General features: G+C 41.1%; 1 protein-coding gene across 9 annotated transcripts in view; it reads right to left on the bottom strand.

The window, feature by feature from the left end:
* CACNB4 (calcium voltage-gated channel auxiliary subunit beta 4) overlaps positions 1-20,284 on the bottom strand; it is a 277,391-nt gene that overhangs the window by 8,310 nt on the left and 248,797 nt on the right. For all 9 annotated transcript variants that reach the window (XM_084998219.1, XM_084998225.1, NM_213750.2 and 6 more), the window contains 3 exon segments: positions 17,180-17,331; positions 15,342-15,437; positions 1,274-1,459 (listed from right to left, as the gene is read on the bottom strand). In XM_084998219.1, coding sequence (XP_084854345.1) covers positions 1,274-1,459; positions 15,342-15,437; positions 17,180-17,331 — 434 coding nt within the window.

Here is a 20,284-nt window from a genome sequence, read left to right as displayed (position 1 = left end):
GGAACATGTCCAACATCAAAAGCTATTCATTTATATTGCAGTTTTTGGCTTGCAAACACACCATTTTTTAAAAGAGTAATATCAGGGTTTTTTTGTCTTTTTTTTTTGAAGGGCCACAGGCATAGCATATGGAAGTTCCCAGGCTAGGGGTCAGATCAGCAATGCCAGATCTGAGCCATGTCTGTGACCTACACAGCAGCTCACGGCAACCCCAGATCTCTAACCCACTGAGTGAGGCCAGGGATCAAGCTTACATCCTCATGGGTACTATTTGTGTTCGTTACCGCTAAGACGTGACAGGAACTCCAAGAATAATGTAGTTATAACACCATTTCAGAGAGTTGCCAGAGCAGATGACCAAAACGGCCCCTCTGACTCCTAAGAAAACTCAAGGATCTGTCACTGTTCCAAACAAGGTGACTCTATTTGTGTGCACATTCTTTTTTCTTTTTTGGCCACCCCAAGACATATGGAGTTCTGGAGCCAGGGGTCAGATCTGAGCTGCAGTTGCAACCTGAGCTGCAGCTGCAGCAATGCCAGATCCTTAACTGACTGTGCTGGGGCCAGGGATTGAACCTGCAACCCAGTGCTCTCAAGACACCGCTAATCCTGTTGTGCCACAGCAGGAACTCTTTGTGTGCACGTTCTTTTTGGACAATCTAGCAGACAAGCCTGTAGAGTTGGATTAGGGAAGGGCAGCCATAAGGTCCATCTGTCTCAGATATCTTAGCTGCCCCTGTGCCTGACAGTGCCACCACTGTATAATCCTTAGGAAGGGACTTGGAGAGGTAATGGACAATTGCATAGGAGGTAGTAAATTTCTGAGCAGGGTTTAGACATAGGAGGAATTAATGCACCTAAGTAAAAGCCATTACAAATGAACAAAACAAGTGAACTTTGCTCATTTTCATTATGAATGAGCAAAATTCTAAAGAAAAGGCCACTCTCTGGGTAGCTCTGTCTGGGGTAGACCATGGTTAGGTAATATTTCAGATTTTTTCTTTTTGACCACACCCACTCATGTAGAAGCTCCTGGGCCAAGGATCAAACCAGCACCACAGCAGTGACTAAAGCCAGAGCAGTGACAATGCCAGATTCTTAACCCACTGTGCCACAAGGGAGCTCCCCAGCTTTTCAAATATAGTAATGCACAGGTTTCTCTCTTCAGATGAAGGACAATCTTGGACTCCATCTCAATCAAGTTTCCTGTAGAATCTTGAATGTAAGGTTGTAAATGTAAGGTTGAAAAAGCACAAGTAAAAAGTGACACCACCTGTAACCCAGAAATGGCTGTGGGATATGGCGAGAGTGCTGTTGAGCCCAAATTCCTTCCCAGCAGCGGGGTCATGGGGGTGCTGCTGGCCGTGTGAGTGGCACGCCAGTAGGCCTCCAGGTACTCTCCCAGATGTTCACACGCATCCTCCAGCTGGTTTTCATCTAGTATAACATCAAACATCTCCTGCAGATGACAAGAAAAATCCACTTTATTTGGGCTTTAGGTTTTAGGCAATGAAATCTAAAATTCCACTTCATGCACATAATGGTGTTGCTAATGTCAAGTAGCAAATACCAAACTTGAGGGGCTGTACTGGGAGTGAAGAACTATACGGTTCATCACGTACAAATTCGGACAGTGACATAAGAATGGGAAAGCTCGTTAAATATTTGGATCTTTCGTTATTTAGAAAAAAAAGATGAGGTAAAGGTATTCTAAGTAGATTAGAGTGAAAACATATAGGTATTCACCTCTTTGATCCATATATTCCTATAGGATTATACTTACTGAATATATATTTTAATATATTATATAAAAGTTTTGAATTATACTTACTTCAGTATATGAGAGAAGGAAGTCAGTGGCACTGAAAGAGGTGGTCTAAAAATATTTCAATAACAACTATATCACAGAATAAACATTTCATCTTCCAAAGAAACTATGTTGGAAGAAATAATATTTACTTGATCATTTTTATTTTTTGTTTGTTTTTTTGTTTGTTTGTCTTTTTACAGCCACACCCAAGGCATATGGAAGTTCCTGGGCTAGGGGTTGAATCAGACCTGCAGCTGCCGGCCTATACCACCGCCACAGCGATGCCGGATCCAAGCCGCATCTGTGACCTACACCAGAGTTGACAGCAACCATGGATCCTTTAACCCATTTAGCGAGGCCAGGAATCTGAGCCATGTCTGAGACCTACACCACAACACTGGATTCTCAACCCACTGAGTGGGGCCAGGGATCGAACCCACAGCCTCACAGATACTAGTCGGGTTCGTAACCCACTGAGCCACGATGGGAATTCCCTACTTGAGCATTTTTAGAATGTTTGTGAAAATGATGTTATCTGTTTCATGATAAAACAACATGGAAGGTTTAGGAATAATAGAAAACCACATTACAGTGATTCTACTACCAGAAGATCATTGTGTGAAATGATTAAAAAAGAACAAGGACAAGGAATATCAGATTGCAGTGGTGCGGTGGGGTGAGGGGAAGTTCATGCAGGAAGTTTGTGGTGTCCATGTTTCTGTCAATAAGAACTTTGTCCAAAACCTGTCCTATAATCAGGAACTTGCTCTTTTCCCCAAAGGAGCAGAATGGGCTCTCTGCCACTGCAGTGTTGTTGGGAACACAGAATATACCCAGGAACCAGATTCCCTGGAGGGACAAACAGCAAACTGTGGCATCTCATAAAGAGAAAAGCCATAGGTAAGTGAAAGCACACCCCCAACTTTCAGAACTGAATCCACACCTTTCCACTTATTCCACTTCTACCACCCCTGCTACTTTTACAAGTTCATTTTACCAAAATAAGACTCTCCCAGTAATGAATCAAATATAGGGTTACTGCCATCCACACTGATGCTGCAGCTGGATTGTAGGCTTATAGCAATTGCATGACTCGGAGTTGGTGGTGGGTCAGCTGACTCACTCCCATAAGAGTGAGGGTTCCCTGAAGCAGAAGTCACCATGGAAACAATCTCTCTCCCAACATTTACTCTTTGAATGTTTTCATTACATCAATCTTGACTGACATTTTGACCCTAATTTGCAAAGCAGTTTGAAAATCCTTGGAGCAGTGAGAAATGTTTAGCAAGTAGGAAAGGAATATGCTGAATTCAGTCTGAATCAACTGGTCTTTGCGAAGACTCAGCCAGTTCAACTCCTGTTGAAACCTTTCCCCCCCAAGAACACTTATTAGTTGATTTCAGATAGGTTTTTGCATGTTTACTCATTCATAAAATATTTATTTGGTTACCTGCTCTGTGCCAGGCATTGTGGGTATACCGTGGCAAAGAAAACAGACATCACCCCTATGCTTAAGAAGGACCCAGACAGCAGGGAGAGACAAGTATAAAAATCCACAGTACTTTCTGTTACTCCAGGACTTTAATTCAGAATAAGAGACTGAGCTAGTGAATGTTCAGAGATGTAGCTTAAAGTTCTGGATTTAGAAGGAGACCCAGAGAAACATGTGAAAATCAAACTTATGAGGGAGGGAAAATTATGAGTAAGTCAAAGAATTCTCTCTGGAGAGGGAAGAGAATAAAACAGATAAAGAGGTACAAAGACACAAAGGAAGAAAGAGACCATCTGGCTCACGAAAGAATGGGAAAACAGCTAGTTCCTAGAGTGTCAATAGCTAGTTCCTACAGTGTCAAAGAATGGGGAAACAGCTAGTTCCTAGCACTCCAGGCTAAAATTGTTCACAATTCCTAGACTGTATTTGATGTGGAGCCTGTTGTTTACGTAGTGTTATTTACGTTAACTGTAGCTAGTTCCTACAATAAATCCTCTTTCCTCTAAAGCAAGTCAAGGGAGTGTCTGTCTCTTCCAATCAAAAGACCCCTTCTTGCATTAATCTAAGTTGTCAACGGTTACAAATATAGAATCTGAGAAATGTCCCTAATGCTCTGATAGAAACATTGCATCCTCTGATAGACTGCAGTGCTAACTTGAGTGGAACAAGAACAGTGCTAACTTTGAGTGAGTTGCCCAAAGGGCACACAAAACTCAGAAGACACGGGGAAGAAGAAAAGGAACCTGGGCAGCACCAGAGCAAAGGATGGCTCCGTCAGGCACTTCAGGATAAAATCATTCACAATTCCTACAATGTATTTGATCTGGAGCCTACTGTTTACGTAGTGTTATTTATGTTAACTGTATAATTCAGTTACGTAGATCTCATTCCATAATGTGGGCTCACAACCATGTGTAGTCTCAACAAGTCATTTTCTGGCTTTCACAAAGTCCCGAGTGAACGAACACTTGGATTGAGGGTTCTGATCTTCACAGCCAGGACTGCAAAGCCCAGAGAGGGCAAAATGGGGTAAGCAGCCCTACCGTAGAGCATTATTTCAATGAGATTTCTACCTACCTGGATGTTCCACATGATACATTGTCACAGCTGCAGACACAATTAAATAGATACTGAATTACAAGTAGTTTAATAAAGTGCTTCTTTTTGCCAATGGATGGAATTTGTATTTATCAGTACACGGTTGTTTGCTAGAGCTTCAATCATTTCTAGGAAACTATGCTTTTGCACCGCTAGAGAGACAGCAATATGATGGAAGATGATTTGAAATTGCTTTTAAGCTTTCGAAAGCACAGAGCAAAGCAGATTTCAGCTTCTGAATGGATACTGACATATGGAGCTTATTTCCAACTAGGAAGAATCTCAGTCTGCCTATCTGTGACAATTTTTCTTTTCAACTGTTTAGGAAATAACACAGCTGATTAGACCAGAGTGTTAGAAAGTGTGGATAGGGAAGGAAAAAAAAATTTTTTTTTTAATTATACAAAGAGAAATTCAATTAACAGCAACCCAATGAATTATGCAAACCAGCTTTGCCAATTTTTCATAAATTTTAAGGTTCGAGCCTAGTTAGCTCCTGACTGAACAATACATGAGGCCTCCAGCGTGGGATATGGATCCAGAGAGCTATCTCATCAGTGGAAGAAGGTGTGGGTAAGGAACAGTCACGGTCACCTACTCAGTGATACTGTGCCCTTGGCACTGTGGGAGATAAGAGGCATTTTCAAAGCACCAGCTCAGCACATGCCTCTGACATTCTGGGATGGGATGTTTTCTTCAGCTGAGGTGGGTAGAAATAATGTGGCTGCCAAAGTGAATAAGTAGCAGAGGAGTCAAAACAAACCACCAGAAAATCAGGAAAAGTAGGTCCCATTTTGGATAAGCACTTTCAGGAAAATGAAAAACTAAAGCACTGGAAATAACAAGAGTGAAAAACATGCCTCTAGCTTATCCAGTGGTCCAGAGAATGAAAATGACGGGGAAGAAAAAGATAGATTCCAGCTTAAGAAAATAGTAAAGCAGAAGATCTGCAATAGCTTTATAACATTTTTTAACTATTTAAAGATCTGTCTAGGAGTTCTCTTGTGGCACAGCAGGTTAAGGATCTGGCACCATCACTGCAGCAGCTTGAGCTGCTGCTGTGGTATAGGTTTGATTCTTGGCTCAGGAATCTCCACATGCTGTAGGTATGGAAAAAAAAATCTGTCCAGTTGTTCATTCACAGAGTATCACAAATTTTCCTAAGGAAGGCACCTAAATTAGAGCAACCAACCATCCTAGTTTGCCCTGAGACTTGAGTGTTTCTGGGTACTTGGGACTGTAGGTGCCAAAAAAATCTGAAAAACTGGGGAGAACTGGAATGGTTAGTCACTCTTGTTTTTAGAAAAGAGGGAGCACTTTTCAATTCCCATATTGATAATTTATTTCTTTTACATTCTCTTGTGAGGGAAGATATAGAGAGGGAGTGGGCAAGATTGTCTTTATGACTGAAATGCAGACTTTCTAGCATAGAGGAAGAATCTCATTATAACTAACAATTTCTAAGGCGTTCTATCTATGAGTGGCTCTTGCGCATCTGAGCACTTTTTTTTTTTGGCCATGTCTGCAGCATGCGGAAGTTCTTGTGCCACAGCAGTGACAATGCCAGGTCCTTTAACCACTAGGCCTCCAGGAAACTCTTGAACATTTAATTTATTTATTTTAGGGTTGCACCTGCAGCATATAGAAGTACCCATGCTAGGAATTGAATTGGAGCTACAGCTGCCAGCCTACACTACAGCCATGACTCAGGATCCAAGCTGCATCTGTGACCTACACCACAACTCACAGCAACCCCAGATCCTGAACCCACTTGGGGAGGCCAGGGATTGAACCCACATCCTCATGGATACTAGTCAGGTTCTTAACCCACTAAACCATGATGGGAACTCCATCTTGAACATTTTAAAATAAAAATCTTGTAAAACTTAGAAATTAATTTTTCAACTTAACTTTTTTTAAGTTGGTGCATTACCAAATATTACCTAGCCAGGAGATTAAATATATACAAACACGCCCATGATTTGCTTTACATTTATTTGTTGTCCAGAGATAAAACGTCATGCAGGGCATCTTTCCTATTTCTAAGTAGAAAAAGGAAGTTTAGGGGTGAGCATATTTTTACTTCTTTGTCATTGGAATATAGAGATCCTGAATTTCCCACCATTTAAAAAAAATGACTGGCAAGTACTATTCAGTGAAATAAACTGGTTGCATGGCCAACATGCTATGCTAATTGTAAAATAACCAAGTGATGTTTCTTTTATATCAAAACTGCATTCCTTATATTATTACAGTTTTCAAATTCCTGAGTACTTAACTCTCTGGTCAACTAGTGATAGGAAACTCTAAGTTAAAGGGATTTTGAAAGATTTAGGAGGTCTTATGGGGATAAAGGAAAGCCTACCAATATCATGGGGCTCTAGCAGTTAGTTTCAGGCACAGTTTCCACTTTAATGAGCCAAGTGGGAAAGACAGTCAGAATTCCTGTCTTGATGTCTCTAGTTCCCTTATTTCTTTATTTTGTCTTTTTAGGGATCTGTGACATTCATTCTGAACCCAACCACATTTCCTCACCGTACCTCTCCATCCTGTCCATTCTTATTCTTCAAAGATTATAACAATATCTGCCAGCTGATTGTCTGTAGAAAAGTCACTCAGTGTTTTTGTTAGGTCCATATTCATCTAACACTTTAAATCCTAGGCTTGAAGGGAGTGAACCATGCCTATTTCTGTATATCCAGGTTGGGTGGCTGAAATTCCTGCAACAAGAGTAGCCTCCTTGGGACTGAGAGAAACTAGATCCCATATGGCCTTGTTTCATGAAGGAAACATCTGAAATCAATGACTCCCTTTTTCAAAAGTAATGTTATGAATTAAACTGTCAACATCCAGAGGCTCTGTAATGATGATCATACCAATGGGGATAGCTTGGTGAATCCACACAATTCTAAATAATTTAAATAAAATGCCTGAAAAGCAAAGTGGAAATTTACTGCTGTGATAATAATACTGCAGTGACAGGATGCTGGGCACTATCACTCCCTTCAGAGTTCTTGTGTTTAATAGAATAAATCCGAGTCCACTCAGCAATGGAAAATAAAGGGTGATATAAGAGAACTATGGTTACTGTAATGTTAGAGGTTTGCAAGACTCTGTGGAGGAGATGTCTTCCCCCCTTACAGAGTGATCAATGTCATTTTATAAGCACAGAAAAACTGCAGAGCTTGAAGAGCCAAGGGTCAGCTTTTGGTAATACAAGTCAGCCTGTAACTAAGTAGGATTAAAGGATTACATTTCATTTATGTATTCAATTGTCTGCCTCTCTGCCTTTCTTGCCATGCCTTACATAGCTCTTATTACCACAGTACTGGGGCAATTTAAACTTTGCCCTTCTTAAAAAGTACTATTTTCAACTTTTCTGAAAGAAGAGGGTACCAATACTTGGTAGAAGCAAAATGAAGTCCAGTGCTGACAGATGCCTTTTCTAAATGCAAATTCAGGCTGGTCATATAAAAATACATATAGGAAATGGGCTCGTGGGTCCTAGTGTCACAGGCCCTTTCCTGTCTGCATCTCCTCTTCTAATGTGAATCCACAGCAGGCGATGAAGGGAAGTTCTCCCTCTTTCAGAGTGGAACTATTCAGTAGTCCATCCTCCCAGCTCATCTTTCTTTCTGTGTCAGATTAAAAATGGCCACAAGTTCTTTGACATTCCCTGCATGGAGATGGAACATTTATACCTCTCCTACTTAATCTGAGCAGCCTCTATGATGCCTTTGACTAGCAGGATGCTGTGAAAGTGATGCTAAAGCAACTTCTAAGCCCAGTATCTAAGCTGACGGGAGTGGAATATCTGTTCTTGGAGCCCTAGGAGCTGCTGTGTAAAAAGCCCATGTTCCTAACGTAGAGATCTTGGGGAAGGGCCCTGAGACCTTGCAGAGAGGAAGAGGAGCTGACCAAGCCCAGCCTGTCAGCCATCCCCACTAAGGGACCAAGTCAGCCACCAGTTGAATACCACCAAACGGTCATTGTTTGAAGTCACTAAGTTTTGGGGTAGTTCATTGCACAATAGTAGGTAACCAGAACCTTGTCCTAGAAGAAAGCGACAACTTTGGTGGGCTGGCTACCTTGAGCCTGCTTCCTGCATCTATAAATAAAGTTTGACTGGAACATGCACATTCACTTTCATGCTGTGCATGGCTGCTCTCCTGCTACCAAGGCAGAGTTGAGTAGTTCTATAAAGAAGACCACATGGCCCACAAAGCCTAAAATATTTACCAACCCGTCCTTTACTGAAAAACTTTGCTGAACCTACTCTTAGAAGAAGCCTCACCCATGAAACTCATGATTCTCTCTACGGGAGAATATATAATAACTCATCTGTTACCATTCACTCTCTAAAGACTTTCTAGATGAGGAGCCAAAACTCTTTTGCTGACTTTGGCCAAGGTGTCAACCTTTGAAAGGCCAGTTCCCCTCTCTTGGTCTCAATGCCCTCATTTGTAAAATGATCAGTCTTTCCTTAGAGCGGTTCCATGAAACACTAGAGACATAGGATGCTCTGTGGAAAAAATGGTCCTACAGTCAAAACCGAGGGAAGTCCTGTACGCTATCTATTCTAATGGAGATATAAAATGCTCATTAGCCTATTAAGGCCTCTGACATAAAGAAACCAGTCTATGTTTGTTGCATGTAATTGTTTTCTCAAACACTTTTCCTACCAAAGTGCTTTCCCCAAACCCGAACTGGGAAGAACACACCCCAGAAAATACCACATGGAGTGCTTTCCAAGGTCCCTTTTTGCTTCAGCACTTCCTGAGTTTATTTTTCTGGCCATGCAGAGTTAACTTCTTTCAGTACTCTTTTAGACTTCCCTTTCTAAAGACTGCTGCTTTTAATTTCTTAGCAATGTGTGACTCCGCCAATGTAATTTGCTGACTTTTCAGATTGGAGATGCGGTGGCCAATTAAGCAAGCTGCAAATTTCCTGAGGAACAAAAACGACACAGTGATCACCCATTTTTGGATGACAATGATAATTATGGTCTTGAAATAAAGTAGGGACAAATGCACATACATTTTGAGAATATCACTAGTTTTTATAATCAGAAGTTTTTTTTTCCATGTAGCCAAAATACAGTGTACAGTTCCTTCTTAGCATTACAAAGCCTATTCGAACAATATCAAAAATGAACATATTTAATAATGTAATGTGTCTAGAAAATATTAAATACAAGGTAACTGCTTATCTAGGCTGCTTGTTTAGAATTTCAGGTTATGGAAACCAATTATATAAAAGAAGGAAGTGTTTTTCCTGCTGAAATAATTGCAAAGCAAGGCTGTCTTCCCGGAGCCTGGGGCTGCTGGAGGTTCCTGACCAGAGGACACATCCTAAGGCAACTGCAGTATTATCTGCATTTAAGTAGGCACATTTCTTTCCTTGGTTGTAGCTACTTCAGATGTAACATATTGTGCTACATCCACAACTGCTCAATCATTAACCCTGTCAGCAGCTACAAAACGTCAATTTTAATAAAGCACAAGTTATTTTCTCTAGTCATTGCTAGGAATAAATGTTAACAAACTCTTTTTTTTTTTTTTTTTTTTTTTGGTCTTTTTAGGGCCGCATCCATGGCATATGGAGGTTCCCAGGCTAGGGGTCGAATCAGAGCTGTAGCCACTGGCCTATACCACAGCCACAGCAATGCAGGATCTGAGCCTAGTCAGTGACCTAAACCACAGCTCATGGCAATGCAAGATCCTTAACCTAGTGATCGAGGCCAGGGATTGAACCTGTGTCCTCACGGATGCTAGTCAGATTCGTATCCACTAAGCCACGATGGGAACTCCAATAAACTCATTTTTATAAAAAAAGATCAAATTAAAAAGAAACAAGTTAAATTCTACTGAAATGCATCTCAAGGAATTTCTTACTGAGACATCTTATGACATAATTAACCAAAACTTTTGTAGATATTAATCTAAACCAGTGGTTCTCAACCAGGAGTGGTGTTTTTCCTTAAGGGATGTTTGACAATAACTGGAGATATTTCTAGTTACCACAACTTGGCGGCTGTTACTGGCCAAGAATGATGCTAAACATCCTATAAGGCATAGGGCAGGTCCCCATAATAAAAAATTATCTAACCTATGATGTCAATTGTGGAGAAACCCTGATCTAAACCACTCTCTTAACCTAAGAAAGATTTTCAAGGTAATACCTGCAAGGATATTTATGATATAACAAGTTGTTTGCCAAGAGTTGATTTAACCAACTGGTATTTATTAGACTATATGCTCCTTGAAGGCAGGAACATGCCTTGGTCTCCCTAGGACCCAGAAAGGAAACAGGCCTAATGCTTAAATAATGTCTGCTGAATGCATTTTATTTTTTCGCCAAGAAAGCTGACAGTAGGTGAGCTACAGGGAATTGAGAGCTTAATTGTTTGATTAAGCATATGGAGACATGGATACCATGTTCTCAGACATGCTCACATGTCATTCTGTGAAACATCTTAATGGTAGTTTAAAACAATAAGGCTATTATATGACCTCATCTCTCTTTTGCCTTTTTTTCTTTCTTTTTTTTCCTTTTTTTGTCTTTTTAGGCTGCACGCTATTGAGGTTCCCAGGCTAGGGGTCCAATTGGAGTTGTAGCCACAGGCCTACTCCACAGGCATAGCAACTCGGGATCCAAGCCGCATCTGTGACCTACACCACAGCTCATGGCAATGCTGGATCCTTAACCCACTGAGCAAGGCCAGGGATCAAACCTGCATCATCATGGATGCTAGTTGGGTTTGTTAACCACTGAGCCACAACATGAACTCCTCTTTTGCCTATTTTTATACTCTCCTCTTCCCTGGGCTCTACCACCCTCCTGATCTCAGGAGGTCTATGCTGATCACTTCCAAAAGCAAGACAGAACAGAATGTCAGAGCTGAGAAAGGGATGGGACATACTGTATCCTCCAGCCTTCACACAGAGGAAGTTCCTTCCATACCTCTGATACCTGGTCCTAGAGCCCCCTCCTCCTCCACCCCTGCCTCCAACTGAATACAGTTAGAGACAAGCTCTCCACTTGGAAAGCCAGCACCCCCTTTTTTCTTCCTTTTTAGGGCTGCACCTATGGCATATAGAATTTACCAGGTTAGGGGTTGAATCACAGCTGCAGCTGCCAGCCTATGCCACAGCCATAGCAACACCAGATCCAAGCCACACCTGTGATCTACGCCTCAGCCTGCAGCAATGCTGGATCCTTAACCCACTGAGTGAGGCCAGGGATGGAATCCACTGAGCCACAATGGGAACTCCTGAAAGCCAGTCCATTCTTTTCAGCATTTGCATTTGCTCAGATTTGTGAAATGTATTCCCCACTCTATGGGTAGGGTGATCACTGTGTGCAGTGAAATTAGACAAATCTAACTGCCCTCAAGTCCATCCAGAACTGCTCCCCAAACTCCCACTGATGTTTGCGCCATGTCTAAGACCTCACAGAATCAGTGCTGCCCTCACAGTGTGGATCTCAGCATAAGTGAACTTGGACATGGCCAATGAGATCTGAGATATGAATCTGTGTTTTTCCCTTTTCATTTTCCACCATTCAAGCGGCTGGCAGAATTTGTGCTTCCTGGTCTGGTGGAGGAGGGAGGTGTCTGCGGCAGGAAATTGCCAGCGCTCCACTTCCCCTTCTAGGTTTTGTGTCCCCAAAGCCTAAATTGGTTGGAAACATTTTGTGCTAATTGCCTCTGGAAACAAAAGAAGGTGGGGATGCTTTTAGATACAACCAAAGCAGAGAGGAAGTTCCTTTAATAGCAACAAGACTGGGGAGGGGGAATACCTCCCCTCCTTTGGACAGAGAAGAGAAAAGCTCTTTTGTCAACATGCCAGAGAGGAGGGGCTGTGTGTCCCCCTGTCTTGCCCAAGACCCTCTGGTTCTGGTTGAGGTCAGATGCAGCAGAGCATCCATTCTTAAGGACCACATGGATTTGGTCAATCGTTATCTGAGTCGAACTCTCCCCTCATTCCCTCGACTTTCCGGCCAACCTCACACTTACAACTTGGAGTCTTTGTTCTGCCCTGGGTTGGGGTAAAGGCAGCTGCGAGCATGGCTAAACATTGTGCTGGCCCAGTGGGCTGGGGGTCAAAGTAGAAAATGAGCTATTTCTTGCACAGCAAAGTTGGGGACCAGAGATCCAACTATACTACATAGCTATGTGTGGTACAGTGTGGCGATGGGACAGTGGACAGAGCTTAGTTGGAGTCTAAGAGGGTTGAGTCTTGGGGCTTGCTTATTAATTGTCACTTCCAACAAATTTCTTAGCAGGGTCTCAGCTTTGTCCTGGAGAAAGTAAGGACAGTGTGGTCCGCCCTGGCAGTCACAGGGGTGCAGGTACTGATTTCCCCTGGAGTGAGAACCTGGTGTGATGAGTGCAGTCAGCTGACAGCCTTGGGTGGCTGGACCTCTAGGATCCACAGGGCATTCAAGCAAGGCCATGCTCTCCCCAGGCTACTCCCAGCCATCACCTGAGCACAGCATGGGGACTAGAGCCTGAACATTTCTGCCCAACATGAGGCTCCTGTAAATGAGCAGTCTGCTTGGAGATCCCCCAGCCCTGTGGGGGGGAATTTTTTTCAAGGCTTTCTCACAGTCTGAGCCTCCTCCTACCCACTTTTCCTTCCTTCCTCTTTTCCTTCATGGCATCAGAGCTGCATGAGGACTGAAGGCTCTCCCTGCTGGTTCTGTCCCTTTTCCCTCTTATAGGTATTTTCTCTAATAAATCTGCACTCCCAATTCCACTCAAGTGTCTGCTTCCTATTAGACTCAAACTGATACAGCTGCCCTTAAGAAGCTCTTTCATTATTTGTTTGGTTGGCTGTGCCCTTGGCATGTGGAAGTTCCTGGGCCAGGGATCAAACCTGTGCCACAGCAGTGGCACAAACCACAGCAGTGACAATGCTGGATCCTTAATCCCACTGAACCACCAGGGACCTCTGGGACAGTTTTAAAAATTGGAAATAGCACAGTTCCTGGCTTTTGGTGTCTGCTCAGTAAAAGTGAGCTTCCTTCAACTGGGACACATTACAGAGTCAGGAAATGGGTAATACCTTCTTCTATATAGGCTCAGTACTTTAATCATATATTCCATTGTGGACTTCAGTAGCTGGCAATGTGAAGTTGGACTTCTTAACATAGTACTCCAGTCTCCAAGATATCCAAATTATCTGCAGGCAGGTAACTAGGTGTGTGTGTGTGTGTGTGTGTGTGTGTGTGTGTTGGATTGCGAAGGGAAGAAATTGGCTTTAGAGCCAGAGAGATCTAAATCTCATCCTAATTTGCTGTGTGACCTTAGGAAAATCCTTTAACCTCTGTCCTCAGCTGCTTCAACTATGCCATGGGAATAATACTGCCTACCTCATTAAGTAGCTGTGAGGGTTAGAGATAATCTATGTAAAGCATTTAGCACAGTGTCCAGCCCAATAAGAAATCCCAGCATCTATTCAAAGGATGCATTGCCTGTACATCCTTATTCTTACCCTGTACTCTTATTGCCTGTACATCCTTTCACTCATTCAATACTTATCGGGGGAGCTTGGGATACAAGGGTGAACCAGACAGGCACAGATTCCTGCGCAGCCTGACAGGCAGGCATGGCACAATGAAATATATCCAGTAATTATAGCAGAAACCTTAAATGATGCTTATTATGTGCTAGATGCCATTTTAAGAGATTTACCACACATTTACTCATTGAGTCTTTATACCACCCCAGTGAGGTAGGCATTTGCTCAGGATGACGTAACTAGGGATGCAATCCCTAGTGTGGATTAGTGTGGATTTGAACCCAGGCTATCTGGCTCCAGAGTCTATACTTTTAACAGCTAAGCTGTATTGTCTCTCTAAACATTTGACTTAGACTGTATGATTCTACAGAGCATTAACCATCCTTACACAAGCATATAACAATATCTAGGACATTAAATGAATAGGAAAAACAGTTCTTTTCTTTAGAGAAACATAGGCCCAGAAAGAGTAAGCCAGCCAAGCAGGTGTAGACACTGATCAGCCACTGCTGACCCACATGACAGCAGTCACCTCCCCCCGCACACCCCCTTCTCCCCATGTGCTTGGCTTCCAACTCAGCAGCTGTGTCCTGGCAATGGCACTAGGAGAAAAGTTACTCTAATATGGTTTTTCATCCTATTTAACCCTGATCTTTTCTTTTTTTTTTTTTTTTGTCTTTTTTTTGTCTTTTGTTGTTGTTGTTGCTATTTCTTGGGCCGCTCCCGGGGCATATGGAGGTTCCCAGGCTAGGGGTTGAATCGGAGCTGTAGCCACTGGCCTACGCCAGAGCCACAGCAACGCGGGATCCGAGCCGCATCTGCAACCTACACCACAGCTCACGGCAACGCCGGATCGTTAACCCACTGAGCAAGGGCAGGGACCGAACCCGCAACCTCATGGTTCCTAGTCGGATTCGTTAACCACTGCGCCATGATGGGAACTCCTAACCCTGATCTTTTCTTCTGCTACAACCACAGGCCTCTTCTCGTGCTAATAAATTCTCAACTTTCAGTGTCATAATTTTTGATGCCTATTGGAACTTTCTGGCAGAAAAGTTAAGTGAAAGGCAAACCAGTAGATTTTATTTGGACTTTTCATAAAAGTGTCCACATGACTGGATTATGTAGTTTGCTGAGAGTCTGAAATGCAATCAAGGTAGCAGTAAGGACATCGGACCCTGGACACCAAGTTCATTTCTTAGTACGTGGCAGACACCACCCAGTTCTGGATGCCTGAGTAGCCAACACGACAGTAGCAGTTTGTTCCAAGAAATCTTTCACGTTTATAACAGCATACCATCATCACAATCATTCTAGAATAAAAATGACCATGCTAATACAAAAAACAAACAACCCAACTCACCAACCTCTCCTAACTAGTCAAAAATGATTAAGACCAAAAAGTGATTATACTTACGGGGGGACATTGTGCGAGTTTGTCAGCTGCCACCAGTTGAACATTTAAGTGTTTACTTTGGGACTTTCCTCTAGATTTAATCAACCGCTGTAAAACCTGACAGAAAGAAGACATGAATCTGAGATACTGTCAATGAGCTGAAAGAAAAGCAAATAAACAAAGACCTTTTTTCATAGTTTGTTTAGCCTTGAGTATTAATAGGGAGGAAACACAATGTGACAACACAATGTAACAATGTGTGTGTGTATACACACACATATATTATATACACATATACATATGCACACAAAATGACATCATCCACTTGCACTGGCTTTCAGTTATGGTAGATTTGATATGTTCATCCTAGTCTTTCTCCATGTGACTACGACCATGTGAGGTCTTGGGGGGATCTGAGTTCCCACCCTAGGTTTTAACCCAGAGCTTTATGTAAGACAGCCCTGAAAAAGTGGAGCAACTGATCTGTACCAGGTCATTTGCATTCAAATTCAAGTTGAGTAATATTCTGGCTTACTATCTCAATGGCAGATAAATAACAGAATCATTTATATACTCCACCCTTTCTGTCATCGATAATCATGAAGGCAGTCCAGTCTAATCCTGCATTAACAGCATGATGTCATGATCGAAGTCTAGACAAAACATTTGCACTGGTGTATTGCTGCATATAAGCTAGTGATATACCTATGTCTTTTGGACACCGCTGTAGCTGCATTTTTCTATACACTTTTCCTTCCTTAAAATTTTTTTTTTTTCCGCTGAAATAGGATGTCTCCCCCCCAAAACAGTACTAATCTATGAGTCTCTATGATACCCCAGCACATATGCCCATGAGAGTCCTTGCTCCTGCACTTACAGGCAGGGGTGGGAGGGACTGAAATCTATTTCAGAGCAGTGAAGGGTGCTTGACTCCCCTTCAGTTATGGGTCAAAGAGGTCAAGGCAATTTCAATCGATTCCAAGGATTTCCAAAAGGTCCTGGTTTGGTCAGGATTCCCAAGCTCATCCTGCACAGAATCAGTGCCTGGAAAGAAGGAAGGCTGGGAAGGTCAGCAGGGTCAGGAAGGGCATACTCTTAGCCTGTGAGAGGAGACCACTGTTCTGGTTGGAAACTGAACTGCACTCCTGGACAGATAAGGTAGCGCCTCCCAAGGGTATCCATTTCATATTAACTTTTTCGAACATCGTTACTTTTTAAAATTAAAGAACATCCAAGTCAAAAGGGATCAGGTTGAGGCTGTCTCATTTTAATATTTTTATTTCTCCTGTTAGCATAAAGGTACATGGCAGATACGCCATCGTGCTCCATCACAGAATAACTGCATTCCTTGAAGAACCCAACCTAAGCACAAATGTAAGCGTTTATAAAGTTTTTCCATGAGAGGTTTTACACAGTGATATTTGACTTTATACATGATAAATATACATGTACTTCTAGAATATGTATTTTCTCAACTGGGGAGAGAATATAGGTGATATAAGATATTACACAAGAGATTTACCGAGACAGTGCCTAAGTTTCTGAAAAACCAGACTTTCCTTTTCCTCACGTTTCTTAGTTTTTCATTTTTGTTATACTCTTGCATAACTGCCTGACTTGGGAACCACAGTAGACACTGAACTTCTTGAAGGAATAAGCTATTCTTTATCTGTTAGCTCAAAATTTCTAGAACGTGGACAGAACAGATGAATTAAAAACCATGCTCATTAAAAGGGTCTCAATAAGCCATTCTCCTTGCACATTAAGAGAAATGCATAGAGCAAAGGATATTTCAAAAAACAAAAAAACAAAAAAACAAGACAAGCTTCTAATCCTTAAGACAGAAATAAGCTAATTACCTTTGGAGATGAGACTTTTACATGAACAATAATTGGTGCTAAGGAGGTCTTTATAAGTTGTGCTGGGTGATTGATGGTGTCTGCATCAAGAACTACCAGTTGCAAAGATCTCGCCAACTCAAAGATTCTTTCAATTTCACTTTGTACTTCCGCTAAAAGGAGAAATAATAAATAACAGGTCACGGTTATTTTTAGTAATTAGTTCCCATATTTAAAAAACAGTATCCCCTTTGACATTACGTTTGTCTATTTGAATTTTCATAGTCCTATCTAATTTAAGATTTTTCTAAAGAGAAATGGGTTGAGTTTTGCATAAAACCAGTGTTGGTGAAAAAAAATGAGATGACTCTCTTGATTTACTTGTTACACTCACCCTAATATTTAGCTATGTATATACCTATGTTGTTTTTGATTGTGGTTTTGTTCTAAAGAACTTTTATTTTAATTGAAATTTTTTTTGGCTGTGCCCTCCACATGTGGGAGTTCCTGGCCTAACACTGAACCCACACCACAGCAGTGACAAGACCGGATCCTTAACCTACTAAGCCACCTAGGAACTCCCGAAAACTTTTATTTTAGTGATTGATAGAAACTGAAACCACTTTTTAGGAAGCAACATCACATGGAAAGCAAATTACACTGAAGTATTTCTATCAGTCCACAACTTACTATTACTATTACTTATTTACACTACTATTTTATGGATGTCTTTTAAAATCCCACAACTCATCTGTTTTGACTGATTCACATTTCTGTACTCCTGTTAATTGTTCTGGATCTACTCTTACAACCAGTATATTGCTAAGTCTTTATTCAGTGTTAGGGCCAATGGACTTATTCTAAAGCATAATTATCTTCAACATTAAAAACAACAACAACAAATGCAATACCAATTACATTAAAGTGTCACAGTGCATTTAGAAGTAAATCTATTTGGCCAGCTGTGACAGCCAACTGACTTGAATCTTTGAGTGAATTTGGTCAAATGAAAAATCTGGTTATTTTCAATGTCCAAAGCAATCCAGCTATTTTTTTAAGCAAAAATGTAGGCATATTATCTATAAAAATAAAATATGGTTTTTTAAAATATAAATCATGATAAACCATGATTTACTGGTCATGTCCAATGTCTGAATTAGACTATTTAATTTTCAGACAGATGATCTTGTCTTGCTTTTTACTTGTTTTTATTTTTTGCTACAGGTATGACCTACCAATGTCGTAATCTTGTCCAAATTACAGACAGTAGACAAAGCTACCTAATTTAAATTATCTCAAAGATGGCCTAGGAATAAGTTGATGTCGCTCTAAATAAAGGGTTTGTGCCAGAATCCCATGATTTGTTTTGCCTATTCAGTATAAATTCAAGTTCATGTCACCTACCAAAAGTTCTCCCCTCTGTAACCAAATAGATTGACAGGGCGTGTGGGATCATGAATGCTCAAGACCATTGTGTAACTCAATGATAGCATAAAATTCTTATTTCTCACAAAATCACAGATGCATGATCTGTATTAGAAGTATGAATTTAAAGAGTCAGAAGGGGATAACTATTTCCCATCATCCTCCTTTTTGGCGAAACATTTTTATTTGAGAATTTTAGTCATATTCTATTTAAAAATTAGAATGATTTAAATTGATCTAATTCCGAGTTATCAAAAACCAACTGCAAGGAAGATTTTGCTCAACTGGAGAAACCAAATTTTTTAGAGACCCAGTAAAAACTATCTGGATTATCTTGGCACATTCTTAATTATTTTTTGGAGGGAAATGTTTTAATAGCAAAGTGACTTAAATTTAAGAAAAGCAGCGTTAAATGAATAAAAAATGCATGTGTTTGAGTATCAGGATCTCAGTATTCTAGCTCTGTCTCGGCTACTGTTTAGCTGTGTCACTTGCTGGAAATCATGCAATCTCTTTAAATCTCATTTGCAAGATAAGGAGATTGCACATCATAATTTCTAAAATTCTCTCCTGTGCTCTAAAACTTAATGGCCCAGTATGGGAGCCACTCACCACAGGTGACTACTGAGAATTTGCAACATGACTGGAAATTGAGATGTGCTATCAATATAAAATGAACACTGGAGTTCCCTTGTGGTGCAGCAGGTTAAGGATCCAGAACTGTCACTGCAGCGGCTTGGGACACTGCTGTTGGGCAGGTTCAGTCCCTGGCCTGGGAACTTGCACATATTGCAAGCATGGCAAAAAAAAGAAAAAAAAAAAAAAAAAAAAAGCACTGATTTCAAAGACTGTTTGAAAAAGCTAACGTAAAATACCACATTAATAATTTTTTTCATTTTGATTGTTTGAAAGACATTTTGCATATATTTGGTTAAGTAAAATACACTGACAAAAAAAAAAAAAAAAAAGAGCCAGCAGAACCCAGCAGAGGGTGTTCAGTTCAACTTCTGACTCTTAACTTGTTTTCTGATTTCCTTCCTGTAATGGGTTGAATTGTCTTCTCCTCAAATTCATATGGTGAAGTCTCAACCCCTCAGTACCTCAGAATGGTAACCTCATTTTTGAGATAGGGTCTTTACAGAGATAATCAGGTTAAAATGAGGTCATTAGGGTGGGTGCTAATCTACTATGACTGATGTTTTTATAAAAAGAGGACATTTGGAGACAGAAGAACACCATGTGAAGATGGAGGCAGAGTTTGGGGTGACGCTTCTACAAGACAGGAATGCCAAAGATGGCCAGCAAACCACCAGAAGCAAGCAGAGAGGCATGGAACAGACTCTTCCTCACATCCCTCAGAAGGAAGCAAAACCCCACTGATACCTCAATCTTAGACTTCTAACCTCCAGAACTCTGAGACAATAAATTTCTGTTGTTCAAGCAAAAAAAAAAAAGTCAACATATCCATCATTTTTCACATTATCCAATACCAATGGCCTGAAAGATTTCATGTTGCTTTGAAAGATGACTAGTTTTCAAGACATCAGTGTAAAGAATCTAGACAATTTGGCTTATTTGCAAAATTCTGAAATCATATTCTACCTACTGTCCCTTTTTTCTCATTTGTCAGAAACAGTTAAAAAAAGATTGTTCTCAGAGTGCCCATTGTGGCTCAGTGGCAATGAACCCAACTAGTAACCA

This window comes from Sus scrofa, chromosome 15, assembly GCF_054392235.1.
Source record: "Sus scrofa isolate SSC_HxYL_T2T_F1_AM1 chromosome 15, Sscrofa_HxYL_maternal_Yorkshire_Landrace_v2.0, whole genome shotgun sequence".
Classification (NCBI taxonomy): Eukaryota; Metazoa; Chordata; class Mammalia; order Artiodactyla; family Suidae; genus Sus; species Sus scrofa.
The sequence above is the reverse complement of the archived record's forward strand: the minus strand, read 5'-3'. Positions and strand labels throughout refer to the sequence as shown.